This window comes from Myotis myotis, unplaced genomic scaffold, assembly GCF_014108235.1.
Source record: "Myotis myotis isolate mMyoMyo1 unplaced genomic scaffold, mMyoMyo1.p scaffold_m19_p_17, whole genome shotgun sequence".
Lineage (NCBI taxonomy): Eukaryota > Metazoa > Chordata > Mammalia > Chiroptera > Vespertilionidae > Myotis > Myotis myotis.
The window spans coordinates 35,403,609-35,420,827 of record NW_023416321.1 but is presented as its reverse complement, the minus strand read 5'-3'; the positions used below and the strand labels follow the sequence as shown (position 1 = coordinate 35,420,827).

At 41.0% G+C, this 17,219-nt stretch overlaps 1 protein-coding gene across 1 annotated transcript in view; it reads left to right on the top strand.

Moving 5' to 3' along the window:
• The window catches only part of METTL16 (methyltransferase like 16), a 68,052-nt gene that overhangs the window by 38,035 nt on the left and 12,798 nt on the right, over positions 1 to 17,219 (top strand). Inside the window, exons 7-8 of the mRNA XM_036341060.1 lie at positions 8,541 to 8,610; positions 11,796 to 11,885. Of these exons, the coding sequence (XP_036196953.1) occupies positions 8,541 to 8,610; positions 11,796 to 11,885 (160 nt within the window). The remainder of the gene's footprint in view (positions 1 to 8,540; positions 8,611 to 11,795; positions 11,886 to 17,219) is intronic.

Sequence of the window (17,219 nt, the reverse complement as noted above, 5' to 3'; positions counted from 1 at the left end):
ATGGGGGAGGAAGGGGAACATTTATAATACTTTCAACAATAAAGATAAAATTTTTAAAAAGTAATTTTTAAAAAAATATGTTTTTATTGATTTGAGAGAGAATGAGAGGAAGGGAGAAGGGAGAGAGAGAAACATTGATGAGAGGGAAACATCTATCAGCTGCCTCCTACACACACCCTACTGGGGATTGAGCCCACAACCCCGGCATGTGCCCTGACCAGGTATGGCACCTGCGACGCCTTGGTGCACAGGACCATGCTCAACTGAATGAACCACACTGGCCAGGGCTCAGAATACTTTTTTTGACACCTGCTGTTTCAGAGGAATTGCTAAATTCTATAAAGAGTAGAATGCTACTTTCATCATTAAAATAGTATAATGGGATCAAAGTCTCTTGGGTAACTAGATCTTTCTTTTGTTCATTTTTTTTTCTACTTGCATTTTGATTAGTTGTCACAGGATGCCTGTTGAGAGTAGCTAGGATCTATTAGAATTTTTAATACACCCAGTTACCTCTGCTTTTTCTATAATTCTTAACTGTTGCACAAAACAGTTAAGTGTATTGATGAGAGTAAATCTTAAAATATTTGTAGCGTAGTATTCACCTTACACCAAGGATTTACTTAAATTTTGGCGCTTTTTTTTTAAGCATGGTTATACAACCTGTTTTTTTTTTAATTTATTTTTAAAATATATCTATTGATTTCAGAGAGGAAGGGAGAGGTAGAGAGAGACAGAAACATCACTAAGAGACAATCATTGATCAGCTGCCTCCTGTAGACCCCACACTGGGGATCAAGCCCGCAACCAGGGCATGTGCCCCGATCGGAAATCAAACCGTGACTTCTTGGCTCATAGGTCCACACTCAACAACTGAGCCACGCTGGCCAGCCGGGCATTATTGGCTTTTCTTCATCTCCTGAGGAAATTTATAGTATCTTTGGTCTCTGTTTTAGCCTGTTTCTTGGCTTCTGGTGACTGTGATCTAATCTGTTAAGGAATGTTAATTTAAAAAGAAAGGTGTTAATTAACCTATTTTATACATTACTTTGTGAGTACTAATTGCTCTTAATTTATTTTTCTTCATCTTGTTCCTGACATACCAAAGGCTTTTAAATTCGTTTTTATTCTCCATTTATACACTGTCTTAAAGGGAGCATATTCTTTTTCATCCAAACATTTTAAAACCACCAAATGAAATTGATTATGCTCTAGGTAAATTTACCCAGGTTTTATGTTTAAAATAGTTTAGATAGAACAATTATTTCTTTGTATTTTCAAAGGGAAAAGGATTGATGAAACAAAAATAGAGGCAGTCACCTGTTGTTGAACTCACAAACAATGAAAACAAAATATTGGTTAATACTATACACTCTATTTCTAAAGCAATATAATAATATATCTCCTTAATCTGTAATTTCTCTTTTAAAATAATGTGGCCCTGACCTGTGTCGCTCAGTGGTTAGAGGGTTGGCCATTGCACCAGAGCAGGGGTCCTCAAACTGCGACCCGCGGGCCACGTGCGGCCCCCCGCTGAAAACATTTATCTTGCCCGCCGGGTGTTTTTGCTGCCGCTGCCTGTCCTGCTTAGCAGCCGACTCATCCCGGGCCTGCAGTGCACATGTGTGGAATGTCTGAGGGACAGTGAACTGGCCCCCTGTTTAAAAAGTTTGAGGACTTCTGCACCAAAGGGTCAAGGGTTCGATTCCCAGGCAAGAGCGCATGCTTGTGGGAGGCAGCTGATCCATATGTTTCTCTCACATTGATGTTTCTCTTTCTCCTCTCTCTCTATACCCTTCCTCCTCTTCCACTTGTTAAAAATCAATGGGAAAAATATCCTCACTCCTTGGGTGAGGTTTAAAAAGATAAATAATGTGCAGTTAGATGAATTTCAAATGACATAGGAGTAATTGTGATGCTTTAAAAAATGCAGTATCTATTGCTACTGTAACTAAACTGTTATAAACTAGAAAGAAATGTGCGAAACATTACTATATTAACTATTCTTTATGTATATTTGAAGGTATGAGATATATTACATTTAGAAATTTACATATACTTATATGTTTTATTGAGGTATAACTTGCATATAGTAAAATTCTGCAATTTTAAGTGTACAAATTCATGAGTTTTGACAAATGTGTATGTAACCACCTCCACAATCAAGATATAGAACATTCCCATCACCCTGAAAAGTTCCCTGGTGCTCCTTTACCCCATCCCAGCCTCTAGTGACTACTGATCATTTTGTCATATCGTTTTGGCCTGTTCTAGACTTTCATATAAATGAATCATATGGAATGTAGATTTTTGTGTCTGGCTTTGTATTGTAAATGTTTTTAATTTTCTATGTATTATGATGTTTTGACATCTTGAAAATCTTTCTGGGTGAAGAGAGACTGCCCTTCCCTGGGCTAGCCAATTTTTAGAGATAGCAAAGGACCCAGATTGAGCCTGCCTTTGATATGCAAACTAAAGACAATATGGTATTTATAATGGAATATTACTCAGCTATAAAAAAGAATGAAGTCTTGCCACTGGCAACAACATGAGTGGACCTAAAGGGTATTATGCTAAGTGAAATAAGTCTTGGTCTGTTTCTAATGATTGATTTTTTTCAGTCCTGGTTGTGAGTAATTTTTCTGCTTCTTTTAATACTTGATAATTTTTAATGGATGCTACCTATTGCAAATCTTATGATTTAGGATACTGTGTTTCATTTTGTTTCTTTTTTTTTAATTGTTTTATTGCTTAAAGTATTACAAAGGGTATTACATATGTTTCCTTTTTTCCCCTGCCCTTGACAATCCCCTGACCTCCCCTACCCCCCAGTGTCTTATGTTCATTGGTTATGCTTATATGCATGCATATAAGTCTTTCGGTTGATCTCTTACCACCCCCTTCTGCCTCCCTACTCTCCCCGGCCTTCCCACTGCAGTTTGACAGTCTGTTTGAGGCAGATCTGCCTCTGTATCTATTTTTGTTCATAAGTTTATAATGGTCTTTATTATCCATGAATGAGTGAGATCATGTGGTATTTTTCCTTCATTGACTGGCTTATTTCACTTAGCATAATGCTCTCCAGTTCCATCCATGCCGTTGCAAATGGTAAGAGTTCCTTCTTTTTTTTTTCTTTTTTTTGAGTTCCTTCTTTTTTACAGCAGCATAGTATTCCATCATGTAGATGTACCACTGTTTTCTAATCCATTCATCTACTGATGGGCACTTAGGCTGTTTCCAGATCTTAGCTATGGTGAATTGTGCTGCTATGAACATATGGGTGCATATATCCTTTCTGATTGGTGTTTCTGGTTTCTTGGGATATATTCCCTGCCCTGGCTGAGTGGCTCAGTTATTGGAGTGTCCTCCTGGACACCAGAAGGCTGGGGGTTTGATTCCCAGTCTGGGCACGTACATTGATCAGTTTCCTCCTGCACGCCACCCCTGGAGATTGAGCTTACAACCTGGGCATGTGCCCTTGACCAGAATCGAGCCTGGGACCCTTCAGTCTTCAGGCCCACACTCTATCCACTGAGACAAACCAGCTAGGGTTATTCTTATGCTTTCTTAAGTTACTTGTGATTAGTTTGATCCTTTTGAATCTTGCTTTTAAGCTTCAGTGGGGTGTATAGAATAGCCTCTTAGCCCCATTACAAAACAGTATGCTTTCCAGAACTCCACCAGATACCCCTTTTTTTAAGAAAGGCTTTCTACTCACCCTAGTAGAACCACAAACTAGTCCCAGCTCTGTCTGGGCTCCGTTCAGTTTGCTGCTGTCTGCGAGTTCTTTCTCTAGCTTCATAGAGTTCCAACCCACATGTGCAGATAATAACTATTCTGCAAAATATTCCAAGGGACTCCTCTACAGATGCCCAGAATTCTGTTTCTGTGCAGCTCTTTCCTCTTTTGTATTTTGCTATTCAGATCCTTACCTCTTTGGCCTCTCTGAATGCCAATATCTATCTAGCTCATCAATTCAGCAACATTCTTGGGCTCTGTGTGAGTTTCCTTACCCTGCATTGCAGCTTGGAAATTTCCTTTAGTCAGTGATCTCTGGCAAAGGTAGGACTCCCCCGGATTGTTTCTCTCTGAGATCATAGGTCTTTACTGCAGTTGTCCAGTGTCTGAAAAACAGTTCTTTCATATATTATGTCCAGTTCCTAGTTGTTTATGTTTAAAGGGCAATTTCCATAATAATTAATCCTTCATAAGCTACTAGTAAAGAGAAATCCGGTATAAAGTTTATGCTTTTCACACTTTTTAAAAATAATCAGAAGAAATAAATTCTGTTCTTTTAACTTTTAACTAGTTCACTCCATCTTCTCTGCACTTCCTTTTCTGAATTTGTATTTACTATAGAAGAAATTGATTTCATGTTCTGTTAGAACTCTAATGTAACATGTATCTTTAATTTATTTACCAGTGAGGGCATCTCAAAATACAGGTTCATGCTAGATTTTACAATTTCTCTTAATAGTGGGAAGGGGTGTTTATACAGTATGTTTTTTTGTGTGTTTTTTTAATTGAGGTATAATTGATACACATTGTATTAGTTTCAGGTATACATGTCTTTATTAACTAATTTCTGTCCTAAGGCTAAATGGCCTGTTTTTTGAGCATTACAGGTGAGACCTCTCTCTCTCTCTCTCTCTCTCTCTTTTTGTTAATCCTCACCTGAGGATATGTTATTGATTTTAGAAAAAGAGGAAGAGAGAGAGGGAGAAACATGTATGAGAGAAACATCAATCAGTTGCCTCCGGTGCATCCTGACTGGGTATCAAGGCACATACCTTTTTGGTGTATGGGACGATGCTCCATCCAACTGAATCACCCAGCTGGTACAGACCTCTCTCTCCCTCTTTCATTCGCCTTACAAATATAGGGTAGCCTACCCAGTTGGCGTGGCTCAGTGGTTGAGTGTTGATCTACAAACCAGGAGATCACGGTTTGATTCACGGTCAGGGCACATGCCCAGGTTGCAGGCTCTAGGTAGCCGATCAATGATTCTCTCTCATCATTGATGTTTCTCTCTCTCTCGCTCTCTCTCTCTCTCTCTCTCTCTCTCTCTCTCTCTCTCTCTCTCTCTCCCCCTCTCCCCCTTCCTCTTTGAAATCAATAAAAATATATTAAAACAAAGCAAAGTGAAAAAACAAATATAGGGTATTCCAAAAAGTATATGCATCTACTTTGAATGATTTTTTTTTCCCACATTTTAACTCATTTAATCCTGACCACAACTCTATGAAGTATTATATGTTACCCATTTCACAGATGGGAAAAATGGAGCCCAGAGAAGTTAAGGAACTTCCTGGGGTCCAACCCCAGCAGGTCCAGGGGTCCCCAAAGGTGTGGACGGAGTCGGCGAAGAGGGAATGACATGGAGGCAGCGTTCAGGTGATCATCATAGCCAGGTTCCCTAGCCAGGATCTCCAGCCAAGTTCTGTCCAGGTTCTCTAGCCAGGTTCTGTAGCCATGTTCTCCAGGTTCTCCAGCCAGGTTCGGTCGCCAGGCTCTGTGGCCAGGTTCTCCAGCCAAGTTCTGTAGCCAGGTTCTGTCCAGGATCTTTTGCCATGTTCTCTCGCTAGGTTCTGTCTCTAGGTTCTGTGTCTCTAGGTTCTGTGTCTCTAGGTTCTGTCTGAATGATTATTAAGGCAGTGTTTATTAAAATACATTTCATTTTCAGAATTGAGCTATCAGCTGTTGAGTTGTGTATACATTTTTATGGACACCCAATCACTGGAGAGGCTTAGTGGATTCATGTGTTATTGGTGTTTTTTAGTGTTTTGATTATTTTTTTTTTAGTTGCTTTGTGCTTATTTTCCTTGGCTAGATTTGTTCTTTGTCTACATATAATTCATGTTATTGTCACTTGTAACTTAACTCAGTGTTTGTTTGCTGCTATTCTCATCTTGTTCACTTGGTAATGCGTAATTTAAAAATATAACCACATGGCGGCATAGGTTAACACCTGAAATTGCTGCCTCGCACAACCACTTGAAAAATAAAACTAAAAGACAAAACGGACATCATCCAGAACCACAAGAAGGCTGGCTGAGTGGAAATTCTACAACTAGAAGGAAAGAGAAAAGCACACTGAGACTCAGAGGAGGTGCGGAAGTAAAGTGCAGAGGTACAGAGGCGCACATGAAAAGGGCTGGCAACTGAGGACACGGTTGTCTTTTTCAATCGGGAGGGAGACACAAGCTCCCGGTGGCCCTAGACTCCAGTCCTGGGCAAGACTCTGGGGACCCAGGCTCATACGGGGGAAACTGGACTGACAGCGGGCGGAACTCAAGGGCAGTTTTCTCTCAGAGGTGCTTGCAGTGATTACCGTGGGACACTGAGACCCGGGACCTCTTAGGGCAGGACTGAGGATCAGCCATAGCTGTTTGCTCCGTCCTGTTGATTCCCTGAGACCCCGCCCCACCCAAGCTGTGGCAGAGGCTTTTGCATATGAATGACCTGGCCCGTTGCAATCTACAATTACCTAACAAACTGCAGCTGGGTCAGAGAGACCCAGAACATCCAAAAGAAGGCCCAAGGCCTCACAGCAGCTTGCATTGCTTCACAGCTGGGCCTCATCTAGGCACCTCCTAACCCCAAACAAGGAAGAGGAATCTGTAGATCTCTCCATAGCTCCTGCTGAGTAGCCTCAGGCAGAGGCTAAATTAGCACCTCCTTAGAGATCCAAGTGCCAGTGTACCCAGTAGTCAGAGTGGGACCATCCAAATTACAACTCCTCAGATCCATAAGGAACACACTCAGGGGGCAGACTCAGTGAGCACCAAAGCCCCACTGAAGCAAGTCTTTCCCCATAAGGGTGTCTCCAGCACAGAAGTTCTCCCACTTTAGACACAGCTGATTCTCACAGCCAGTTGGCCTGGAGGTCAATTCCTCCCAGTGATACCAACAACAGTCAAGGCTTAACTACAACAAGATTGTGCACACAGCCCACAAAGGGGTGCACCAAGAGTGTCCACCTCAGGTAATTGGGGAGGCTGAGCCACTGGGTCCTATAGGACACCTAGCACAGAAAGCCACTCTATCAACACAGGGAAGCATAAAAAATGTGGAGACAAAGAAACAGGTCACAAATGACAGAAATGGAGGAAAGCAAACTACTGGATATAGAGTTCAAAACTACACTTTTAAGGTTTTTCAAGAATTTTCTAGAAACCGCCAATAAATTTAGTGAGACCCTCGAGGATATGAAAAAGGACCAACTAGAAATTAAGCATACACTGACTGAAATGAAGAATATTATACAGAATCCCAACAGCAGACTAGAGGATTGCAAGGATCAAGTCAAAGATTTGAAGTATGAAGAAGTAAAAATCACCCAACCGGAAAAGCAAAAAGAAAAAAGAATCCAAAAATATGAAGATAGTGTAAGGAGCCTCTAGGACAACTTCAAGTGAACCAACATCTGAATTATGGGGGTGCCAGAAGAAGAGAGGGAGCAAGATATTGAAAACCTATTTGAAGAAATAATGACAGAAAACTTCCCCTACCTGGTGAAAGAAATAGACTTACAAGTCCAGGAAGCACAGAGAACCCCAAACAAAAGGAATCCAAAGAGGACCACACCAAGACACATCATAATTAAAATGCCAAGAGCAAAAGACAAAGAGAGAATCTTAAAAGCAGCAAGAGAAAAACAGTTAGTTACCTACAAGGGAGTACCCATAAGATTGTCAGCTGATTTCTCAACAGAAACTATGCAGGCCAGAAGGGAGTGGCAAGAAATATTCAAAGTGATGAATGCCAAGAACCTACAACCAAGATAACTTTATCCAGCAAAGCTATCATTCAGAATTGAAGGTCAGATAAAGAGCTTCACAGATAAGAAAAAGCTAAAGGAGTTCATCACCACCAAACCAGTATTATATGAAATGCTGAAAGGTATTCTTTAAGAAGAGGAAGGAGAAGAAAAAGGTAAAGATAAAAATTATGAACAAGAAATACACATCTATCAACAAGTGATTCTAAAAATCAGGTGAATAAATAATCTGATAAACAGAATAAACTGGTGATTATAATAGAATCAGGGGCATAGAAAAGGAGTGGACTAACTATTATTGGGGGAGATAAGGGAGGGGATGTGGGAAGACACTGGACAAAAATCGTGCACCTATGCATGAGGACAGTGGGGGAGGGGGGGAGGGCAGAGGGCGGAGTGGGAACCGGGTGAAGGGGAGCTATGGGGGGGCGGGGGGAGAGGAACAACTGTAACAATCTGAACAATAAAGATTTAAAAATAAATAAAAATATAACCACATAGCCATGGCTGGGTGGCTCAGTTGGTTGGAGCGTCTTCCTGTACACCAAAAAATTGTGCCAGTTCCATCCCTGGTCCGGGCAACCAATCAATGTTTCTCTCTCACATCAGTGTTTGTTTTTTTTCTCTCTCTCCCTCTCTCTATCTCTCCCTCCCTCCTTCTCTTCCTCTTGGTCTAAAATCAATAAACATATCCTCAGGTGAGGATTTAAAAAAAGTAACCACATAAACAGTGTTTTACTTGCCTGACTTTCCCTTCCAGGTGGTATAGCTGTATGCTGGGAAAGAAATGCAGCCTTGCTCCTCTGAAGGAAGAACTTCGAGTACAAGGGGTAAGCCTTCTTCATTACTGTTCCTGTGTATCTACTGTTGATGGTAGTTGGAATATAGGATTTTCCTTTACACCTTAAATCTTTAAATGGGCTTTTTGTTTTGTTTTTGCTTGTTTATTTTTTAATTTTGTGGCCAAAAGGGACTTCTCATAAATTATTTAAATAAGGCCTTGTTTGACAATTGCTTATAACAAAGAAAAATTGGGAAAACAGGATGAGTATAATGTCAGAGAAAAACCAAAAATTTTTTTTTTTTTTTTAATTAAATCTTTATTGTTCAGATTATTACATTTGTTCCTCTTTTTTTTCCCCCCATAACTCCCCTCCTCCCAGTTCCCGCCCCTCCCTCCGCCCTCACTCCCCACCCACTGTCCTCATCCATAGGTGCACGATTTTTGTCCAGTCTCTTCCCGAATCTCCCACACCCCTTTCCCCCCCAGGAATAGTCAGTCCATTCCCTTTCTATGTCCCTGATTCTATTATAATCAACAGTTCATTCTGTTCATCAGATTATTTATTCACTTGATTCTTAGATTCACTTGTTGATAGATGCATATTTGTTGTTCATAATTTGTATCTTTACCTTTTTCTTCCTCTTTCCCTTCTTAAAGGATACCTTTCAGCATTTCATATAATCCTGGTTTGGTGGTGATGAACTCCTTTAGCTTTTCCTTATCTGTGAAGCTCTTTATCTGACCTTCAATTCTGAATGATAGCTTTGCTGGATAAAGTAATCTTGGTTGTAGGTTCTTGGTATTCATCACTTTGAATATTTCTTGCCACTCCCTTCTGGCCTGCAAAGTTTCTGTTGAGAAATCAGCTGACAGTCGTATGGGTATTCCCTTGTAGGTAACTGAGTTTCTTTCTCTTGCTGTTTTTAAGATTCTCTCTTTATCTTTTGCTCTTGGCATTTTAATTATGATGTGTCTTGGTGTGTTCCTCTTTGGATTCCTTTTGTTTGGGGTTCTCCGCGCTTCTTGGACCTGTAAGTCCATTTCTTTCACCAGGTGGGGGAAGTTTTCTGTCATTATTTCTTCAAATAGATTTTCAATATCTTGCTCTCTCTCATCTTCTGGCACCCCTATAATTCTGATGTTGGTACGCTTGAAGCTGTCCCAGAGGCTCCTTACACTATCCTCGCATTTTTGGATTCTTTTTTCATTTTGCTTTTCCGGTTGGGTGTTTTTTGCTTCCTCGCATTTCAAATCATTGACTTGATTCTTGCGCTCCTCTGGTCTGCTGTCGGGAGTCTGTATAGTATTCGTTATTTCAGTCCGTGTATGCTTAATTTCTAGTTGGTTCCCCAATATAAGATCGAGGGTCTTATTAGTTTTCTTGTAGATCTCATTAAGTTTATCGGCGGCTTCTAAACAGTTCTTGAGAGACCTTAAAAGTGTGGTTCTGAACTCTATATCTTCCATTGACAATTTTGTCCTGTTTCTTTGTCTCCGCATTTTGTTATGCTTCCTTGGTGCACCCCCTAGTGGTCTTTGTTCACAGTCTTATAGTTAAATCTTGATTGTTGTAGCTAATTCCAGGGAGGGTTTGACCTCCAGGCCAGGTGGCTATGAGAATCAGCTGTGTCAGCAGTGAGAGAACTTCTGTCCTCTAGGGAGGTGCTAATCTGGCCTTTGCCTGAGGCTATCCGGCAAATGCCTCTGTGCAGGGCTTGGGCAGGGCGGGTCGCACAGGATCAACAGGGTGGGCCGGAGAGAGCAGTTATGGCGGCTCTCAGTCCTGTCCCCAGGGGCTCTGCCTCTCTGAGTCCCAGCACCCGCTGCAAAGCTCAGAGAGAAAGCTGCACTCGCTCTGACCGAAGCCAGACAGTCCCGCTTCTCCCGTTTGAGTCAGGGTCCCTAAAGACTCGCCCGGATCTGGAGCTCAGAGTCTGCGACTCCCTCCGGATTGAAAACGCCAACCGCGCCCTCCACCGCCAGCCCGCTCCACGCACTCCGCACCTCAGAATTTGACTTCAGCACTGCGCCTCCTCTGAGTGTCCGTATGCGTTTCTCTTTCCTCCTAGTTGTAGGACTTCCACTCAGGCAGCGTTCCTGTGGTTCTGGGTGATGTCCCTTCCGTTTTTTGGTTTCACTTTTGAAGTAGTTGTTCAAAGCAGCAAACTCCAGCGTTAACCTATGCCGCCATCTTGGTTCTCCGAAAAACCAAAAATTTTAAAAAGCTGATGTTGCCTGGCTGATGTTTCTCAGTGGATTGAGCATCATCCCATGCACCAAGAGGTCACTGGTTCGATTCCCAGCAAGGGCACATACGTGGGTTGCAGGCTTGATCCTCAAATGAGGGCGTGCAGGAGGCAGTAGGGGGCATGCAGGAGGCAGCCAATTGATGTTTCTCTCCCATCATTCTTTCTATCTCTCTTTTCCTCTTCCTCTCTAAAATAAATTTTAAAAAAATATAAAACAACCTGATGTCTACCTGCCACATCTGACTTCTTTATAACTGCAGAAACTCAAGGCTACGTACCTTAAGAGAATTAAGTCTGGGTTATGCGTCTAGTTATCAAAAAAACACCTAGAACCAGGAGATCCTCAGTATAGTTTGTGTCCCTCTATGGTGCAATCCAAATGAGTTCAGCCCCTTGCTTCTGTTTTAAAAAGCATGTGGCAAATAAATACTACCCCTCTCATAGCCCGTCCCAGTTTATGGTATTTTGGCATGAGTAAGCCTTAGCAGGATGACTTTCCAGAGAGATCAGATGTGGGTCCAGGGGTAGAAGCCAAATTTCTGATTTCTGGTTTCTCTCTCACATTCTACTTACCCTATGTTCCCTACCACACTTTTTCTTTGTTAAAATTATAACAGCTACAAAGCAATTTTGTTTTCTTAAAATTTGATAGACGAAAGGGAGACTATATAGGTGTGTCTAGTCATTTGGTGGCTTGCTTTCTTACAAAAAGAAAACAAAAAACCATTCAAATCATTTTACCAATGCTTCTTTGAAGAGCTGTGTTTTGGAAGTTTCATATATTTGGATCTCAAGCCAGCACCATAAATTTTTTCTAATGTTTAAGGGAAAATGCCACAACTTTGTGAGAGATAATTTATTCATTGATTATTAGGCAGCTATGCATAATTGTTTTGGGACACAATTTCACATGAAGCAGCGGCCAGAAACATACTGGTAGAATGACTTCAATTTGATAAGATGCTGTGTTTGTTGGTTTCAGGTTCCTAAAGTCACCTACACCGAATTCTGTCAAGGTCGGACAATGAGATGGGCCTTAGCTTGGAGTTTTTATGATGATGTAACAGTTCCAGTAAGTACAGACCTTGCTTTAGCTTCTACAAATGCCAGCACAGGGTGGGTTGTAGTAGGTCATAAATGAACTAAATCTATGCTTTCCTGTTTTTCTTAACTTTGTTCCAAATGTTTGCATCAGAATGGAAAGTGGTTGTAAACATGACAGTCCTGTAAGGCTGGCGACGGTAAATGTGGAGTCTTTTTCATGGTTTGGTGCAAGACAGTGATTCTTGCTCAGCAAACATAAATTAATTGGAAATATATATTTTAGGAATTAAAAATGCAGATAATATAACTTGTAGAAATACCTGCAGATATAATTATCCTGTTGGACATTCTTCATAAATTTAAATGGGCCCTGACTGATGTTCTCAATGGTTAGAGCGTCTGGCCCATGCACCAAAGGGCGATGGGTTCGGTTCCCGGTCAAGGGCATGTACCTGGGTTGCAGGTTTAATACCTACCCCCGGTTGAGGTGTGTACAGAAGGTAACCAATCGATGTGTCTCTCTGAGGTCAGTGTTTTTGTTCTCTCTCCCTTCCCACTCCCTTTCTCTCTCCTTCTCTCCCTTGCCCCCTCCTGCTCTCTCCCTTCCACTCTAAAAACCGGTGGAAAAAATAAATATCCTCAGGTGAGGATTAACGACAACAAAAATATTTAAATAGACGTCTGTTTTCCTTTATTCACTGCTGCTTTCCTACAGATCCTATCTCTTCAGGTTCCTGGTTGAATATAGAAATTTGCCATTTGGGGTTTGATGTGTAACACTTAGAACCCTTCACTAAAGTGATCCCTATCTTGGCTTTAAGATTTGCACTAGAATATTGATCAATTTTGAATCTAGATGATGGGTCACTATCCTATTCTTTCTACTTTGTGTATGCTTGAGCTTGAACATTTTTGTAATAGAATGTTTTACAGAGTGATTTGTTCCACAAACTTCTCCTTATCCTATGTGCTGCTCTATGTAAAAGAAAAATACAAATTCACGAGACTGAGTCAATTCTCTGGGCTGTACCGCGAAGTCATAATAGAACAGCATCTGCCCAGTGGTTCAGTGGTTGAGCATCGACCTCTAAACCAGGAGGTCACGGTTTGATTCCCAGTCAGGGCATAAGCCTGGGTTGCGGGCTTGATCCCCAGTGTGGGGTGTGCAGGAAGCAATTGATCAATGACCCTCTCTCCTCATTGATGTTTCTATCTCTTTGTCCCTCTCCCTTTCTCTCTGAAGTTAATAAATATATATATATTTAAAAAAAGAGAGAATAGCACTTGTTTATTCTCACATTTCCCTCATAAGGTGATTGACATTGTTTTGGGGGTTTGTTTTGTTTTCATTTACCAATTCTGTCAGATTTTAATATTTTGCCATATTTGCTTCAGATTTATTTAATTCTTTATTGTTGAAAGTATTACATATGTCCCCTTTTGCCCCATTGCCCTCTCCCAGCCTGTCCCCGACCCCCCCATAGCGTATAGCCTCCTGCCTTAAGTTTATGCGCACTTTGCTCTCTCTGTGCTCCTACTGCCCATAGTATTGATGGAGGCCTGATACCTGGACCTTCAGGTCTCTAATCCCTTGCCCATACAGTAGGGTTGCTCCTCTCCAAAGGTATTGGCTGCTCGTGGTCTCTAAAGTCATCTTAAATGTTGCTGTGTCTCTGACCCTCTTTCCCTCCTCCAATAGGGCAGAGGAGTAGAGACATGCAGAAGTACAAGCAGACAATTTGCAGCTGTTTCTGAATACATGAGCTTGAATTTGAAACTGAGCTTGTCCTTCCTAATAGTCTGCTGGGTTGAAAAGTTTCCCAGTCAAGTTTGAATGGCCTGAGCCATGGAAGCCTAGACCCGCCTCTGTACAATGACTACCACAGGATATGTAGAGATTAGAGTTTGAAATATTCACTGGTTACAAAGATGTTTCTGCTTTTTCGACCTCCCTCCTTTATCTTTCATCTTCTAGCATACCAGGGCTTTAACACCAGGTTGTTAAAAATCATTACTAATGCCTTGGGTTATTCCTATGCAGACACTAACAGCTGCAGGGAAGTGGAACTGCACCTGCTCCCAAATGCTTTCTGTTTAACTTGCTTCCCACATTTGTTGGCACTGCAGGTGGAAGAGCTAATAATGAGCTCTGGCACTCTTCACATCATCTTAGAGACCAGGGTTGCCCTCGCCTTCTTGGAATAGTAGCTATTTCAGATCAGAGTATCAAAGGGCACTATGTTTCTATGTTAGCAAAATCAGCTGACTTTGAAAAGGAACCTTCTAAGCTTCCCTCCCTGCCTTTCTGTCTTTTAGGCCATTTTTGAGCCCTATTCGTAGTTATAACCATCAAAGAATGCCTGTTGCTAAGGGTCTCAGGTTTCATCCATGCCAGGGTACTCATCCCTCCCCAGCACTAACCCAACCCAAAGCTGTTAATAATGCATTCCCAAGTGTTCCATTAGGTGCACTTAAACTGCTACAGGGAAAATGGCAATTTCTGATTTGTGGTAACCCAGCAACAGTTTCTTAGCATTGGTGCCCTTGATCAGCAACTGCTTTCCCAGAGGTAGTCCCATGGCACTCATGAGGTTTTTAGTGGGCTGTCCTCTTAGTTCACCTTCCCTCTGCTAGACCTTTCCTCACCCCTTGCTTTTTTGAAGGAGTGACTATCACCTGATTTCCCCCTTCTTACTCCTATAGGGGTGGGCAAGGAGGAGGATGCTGCTTTAGATGAGGAGGGAAAGCCAAGAACTAGAGCTAGTTAGGCAGAAATATTGACCTACTTTCCAGTCCCCCATCCCCAGTCCGGCCTTTTTAGGGTAAATGTGTGAGTTACTATGGCAACTTCTGTTTTCACTTATCTCAGACCTAACTGACTCCTTTCTGTTGGTGCTGAATGGTGAAAAATTCTAATTCACTGCTGATTCAGTGCCTACACTAAGCCCATGCTTTTGTCTGTATTTATTTTAATAACAATAAGACGAGTCCTAGTGTTGATAGAATTTTTGTACAATCATTTTTGACTGATGATGAATGTAAGGAAGCATCTTTTAAAGACTGCTCTTTACAGAATTTTAACAAGCCACTTATAAGTCCTCTTTGTCCCAGATTCTCTTCTAATTGCTTCAGGCGTTATTTTAGCTTTGCTTTGAGAAGCTAGACACTTGTTAAAAGAAAAAGGAAAAAAATAATGTGGCTCTAGAAAGTTGTGCACTCGTGGTATAAGCATTGCAACTCTGGTTTTAAAAAATTCTTCCTCTGAATTCAAGATATTTCCTGGGACTTTCCTGTCTAGAGAGTAATAACCAGAGGGCCTTTTGGAGATCAGAGGGAGGGGAGGGGTCACATTAATTAGGTAGCCTTGTTAGTGTCAGAGTTTTGGGGTCTCCTGACAGTGCTCTACGTTTTTTTTTGTTTTGTTTTTTTTTTTAATGAGCACACCGAGTTAGTGGGATGGCTCTTATTTAGCATAGAAGTCCTTTTTTAAAAAATTTATTTTTATTGACTTCAGAGAAGAAGGGAGAGAGAGATAGAAACATCAATGATGAGGAAGAATCATTAATCAGCTGCTTCCTGCACGCCCCCTACTGGGGATCAAGCCCGCAACCCCAGCTTGTGCCCTGACTGGGAATTGAACTGTGACGCTCAACCACTGAGCCATAGAGGCCAGGCTCCATAGGTTTTCAAACTAGTTCCAGAGGGATTAGGGATTCCTTTTAGGTGTCCCAGAGGATGACAGTTGGGGGTAGACATCAGGTTGGTACTTCACGCCTCACTCTCATTTTACCCAGAGCTGATCTGCTTTTAGCAATTTTATGTATTGATTATATTTGTTTAAAGGATTCGCTGTTAAGAAATGGTTTGAAAACCAGTACTGTACCAAGTTATACATTATAAAATAGATGTGATGATTAGGGAGCTGAGCTCTTGAGCAAAACCAAAGCTAAGGACCCTCTTATTTACTTTTCTTATTCATTGTGGTAATACCAAAGAAATGACACCATTTTCTATTCCTTATGATGATTAGTTTTATGGGAGAGAAAAACATGAAGGATTGATTCAGAATTGTGTGTAAGTGCAAGAATGAATGGTAGGGACCAGATTGGTTGAAAGAGTTCAGAAAAGGCAGCAGTTCAAGTTGGGCTTGTCAGAGATGACTTCATAGAGGAGAAATTGTTGTTGTCTGACTCGTAATTGGTGCTCAGTAAGTATTTTCCTGAATGTGGAAAGGAACGATGTAGAACAAGCATGTCAAACTCACGGCTCACGGGCCGCATGCACCCCATAACAAGTATTTTTGTGACCCAGCCAATATAACGGTATGTAAGAAACATTTTAATAAAAATTTTGTAACTTAATTTTTACAATATCCTTTTATACGTAATTATTAATAACGAACTACAACATTCGTTAATGACTAATTACTATAATCATGTTGCATTCATTTCCCTTACACGTCTTACATGCAGGCGCACCATTTCTCTCCACTAATACTAGCAGCGAATATTTTAGTAGCCGATTGCCATGTCATTAGCCTTGTACTGACTTGTTTGGTGTGTGCAAAAGGAAATATTTTGCTTTCGGAGAAAAAGAAAAATAGTTTTATTTGAGTTATGCTTATTAATTTGTGCAGTTATTCAGTGTCTGATAAGTTAATGTTCAAGAAAAAATATTAATTTTTATTAAAATGTTCTACTATTTTTTGTAAATATTTTATTGATTTTTTTACAGAGAGGAAGGGAGAGGGATAGAGCGTTAGAAACAACGATGAGAGAGAAGCATCGATCAGCTGCCTCCTGCACACCCCCTACTGGGGATGTGTCCGCAACCAAGGTACATGCCCTTGACCAGAATCAAACCTGGGACCCTTGAGTCCGCAGGCTGACACTCTATCCACTGAGCCAAACCGGTTGGGGCAAAATGTTCTATTATTTTATCATAACAATTACTCATTTATTTCAGGTCTTTGTATTCAGCATGTCTCTATTGAAATAAAACTATTAAACCTATGTTTCTATGAAAATTGAAGCTTTTGTTTTTTGTGGCCCACATAAACTTAAACCTTGTTTATTTGGCCCATGTTAACCTTCGAGTTTGACATGCTTGATGTAGAACTTGTACTAAGGTGCAACATTGCAAGTAGTACATTAATAGATTTAGTAGATTTGAAGCACTAGATGTAGTCTTTGTTGTTTGAATGGTTTACTTCACACACATTGTCATTTTATTGAAAACTGACAACATTAAGTAAATTAGGTGGTATTAATCCTGCTTACTAGGTGAGTAACTGGAGGCTCTAAAAAGACAGGTTGGAACCCAGATCAGTGTGATTTCACAGCCTTTGCTGGTAGTCACTCTG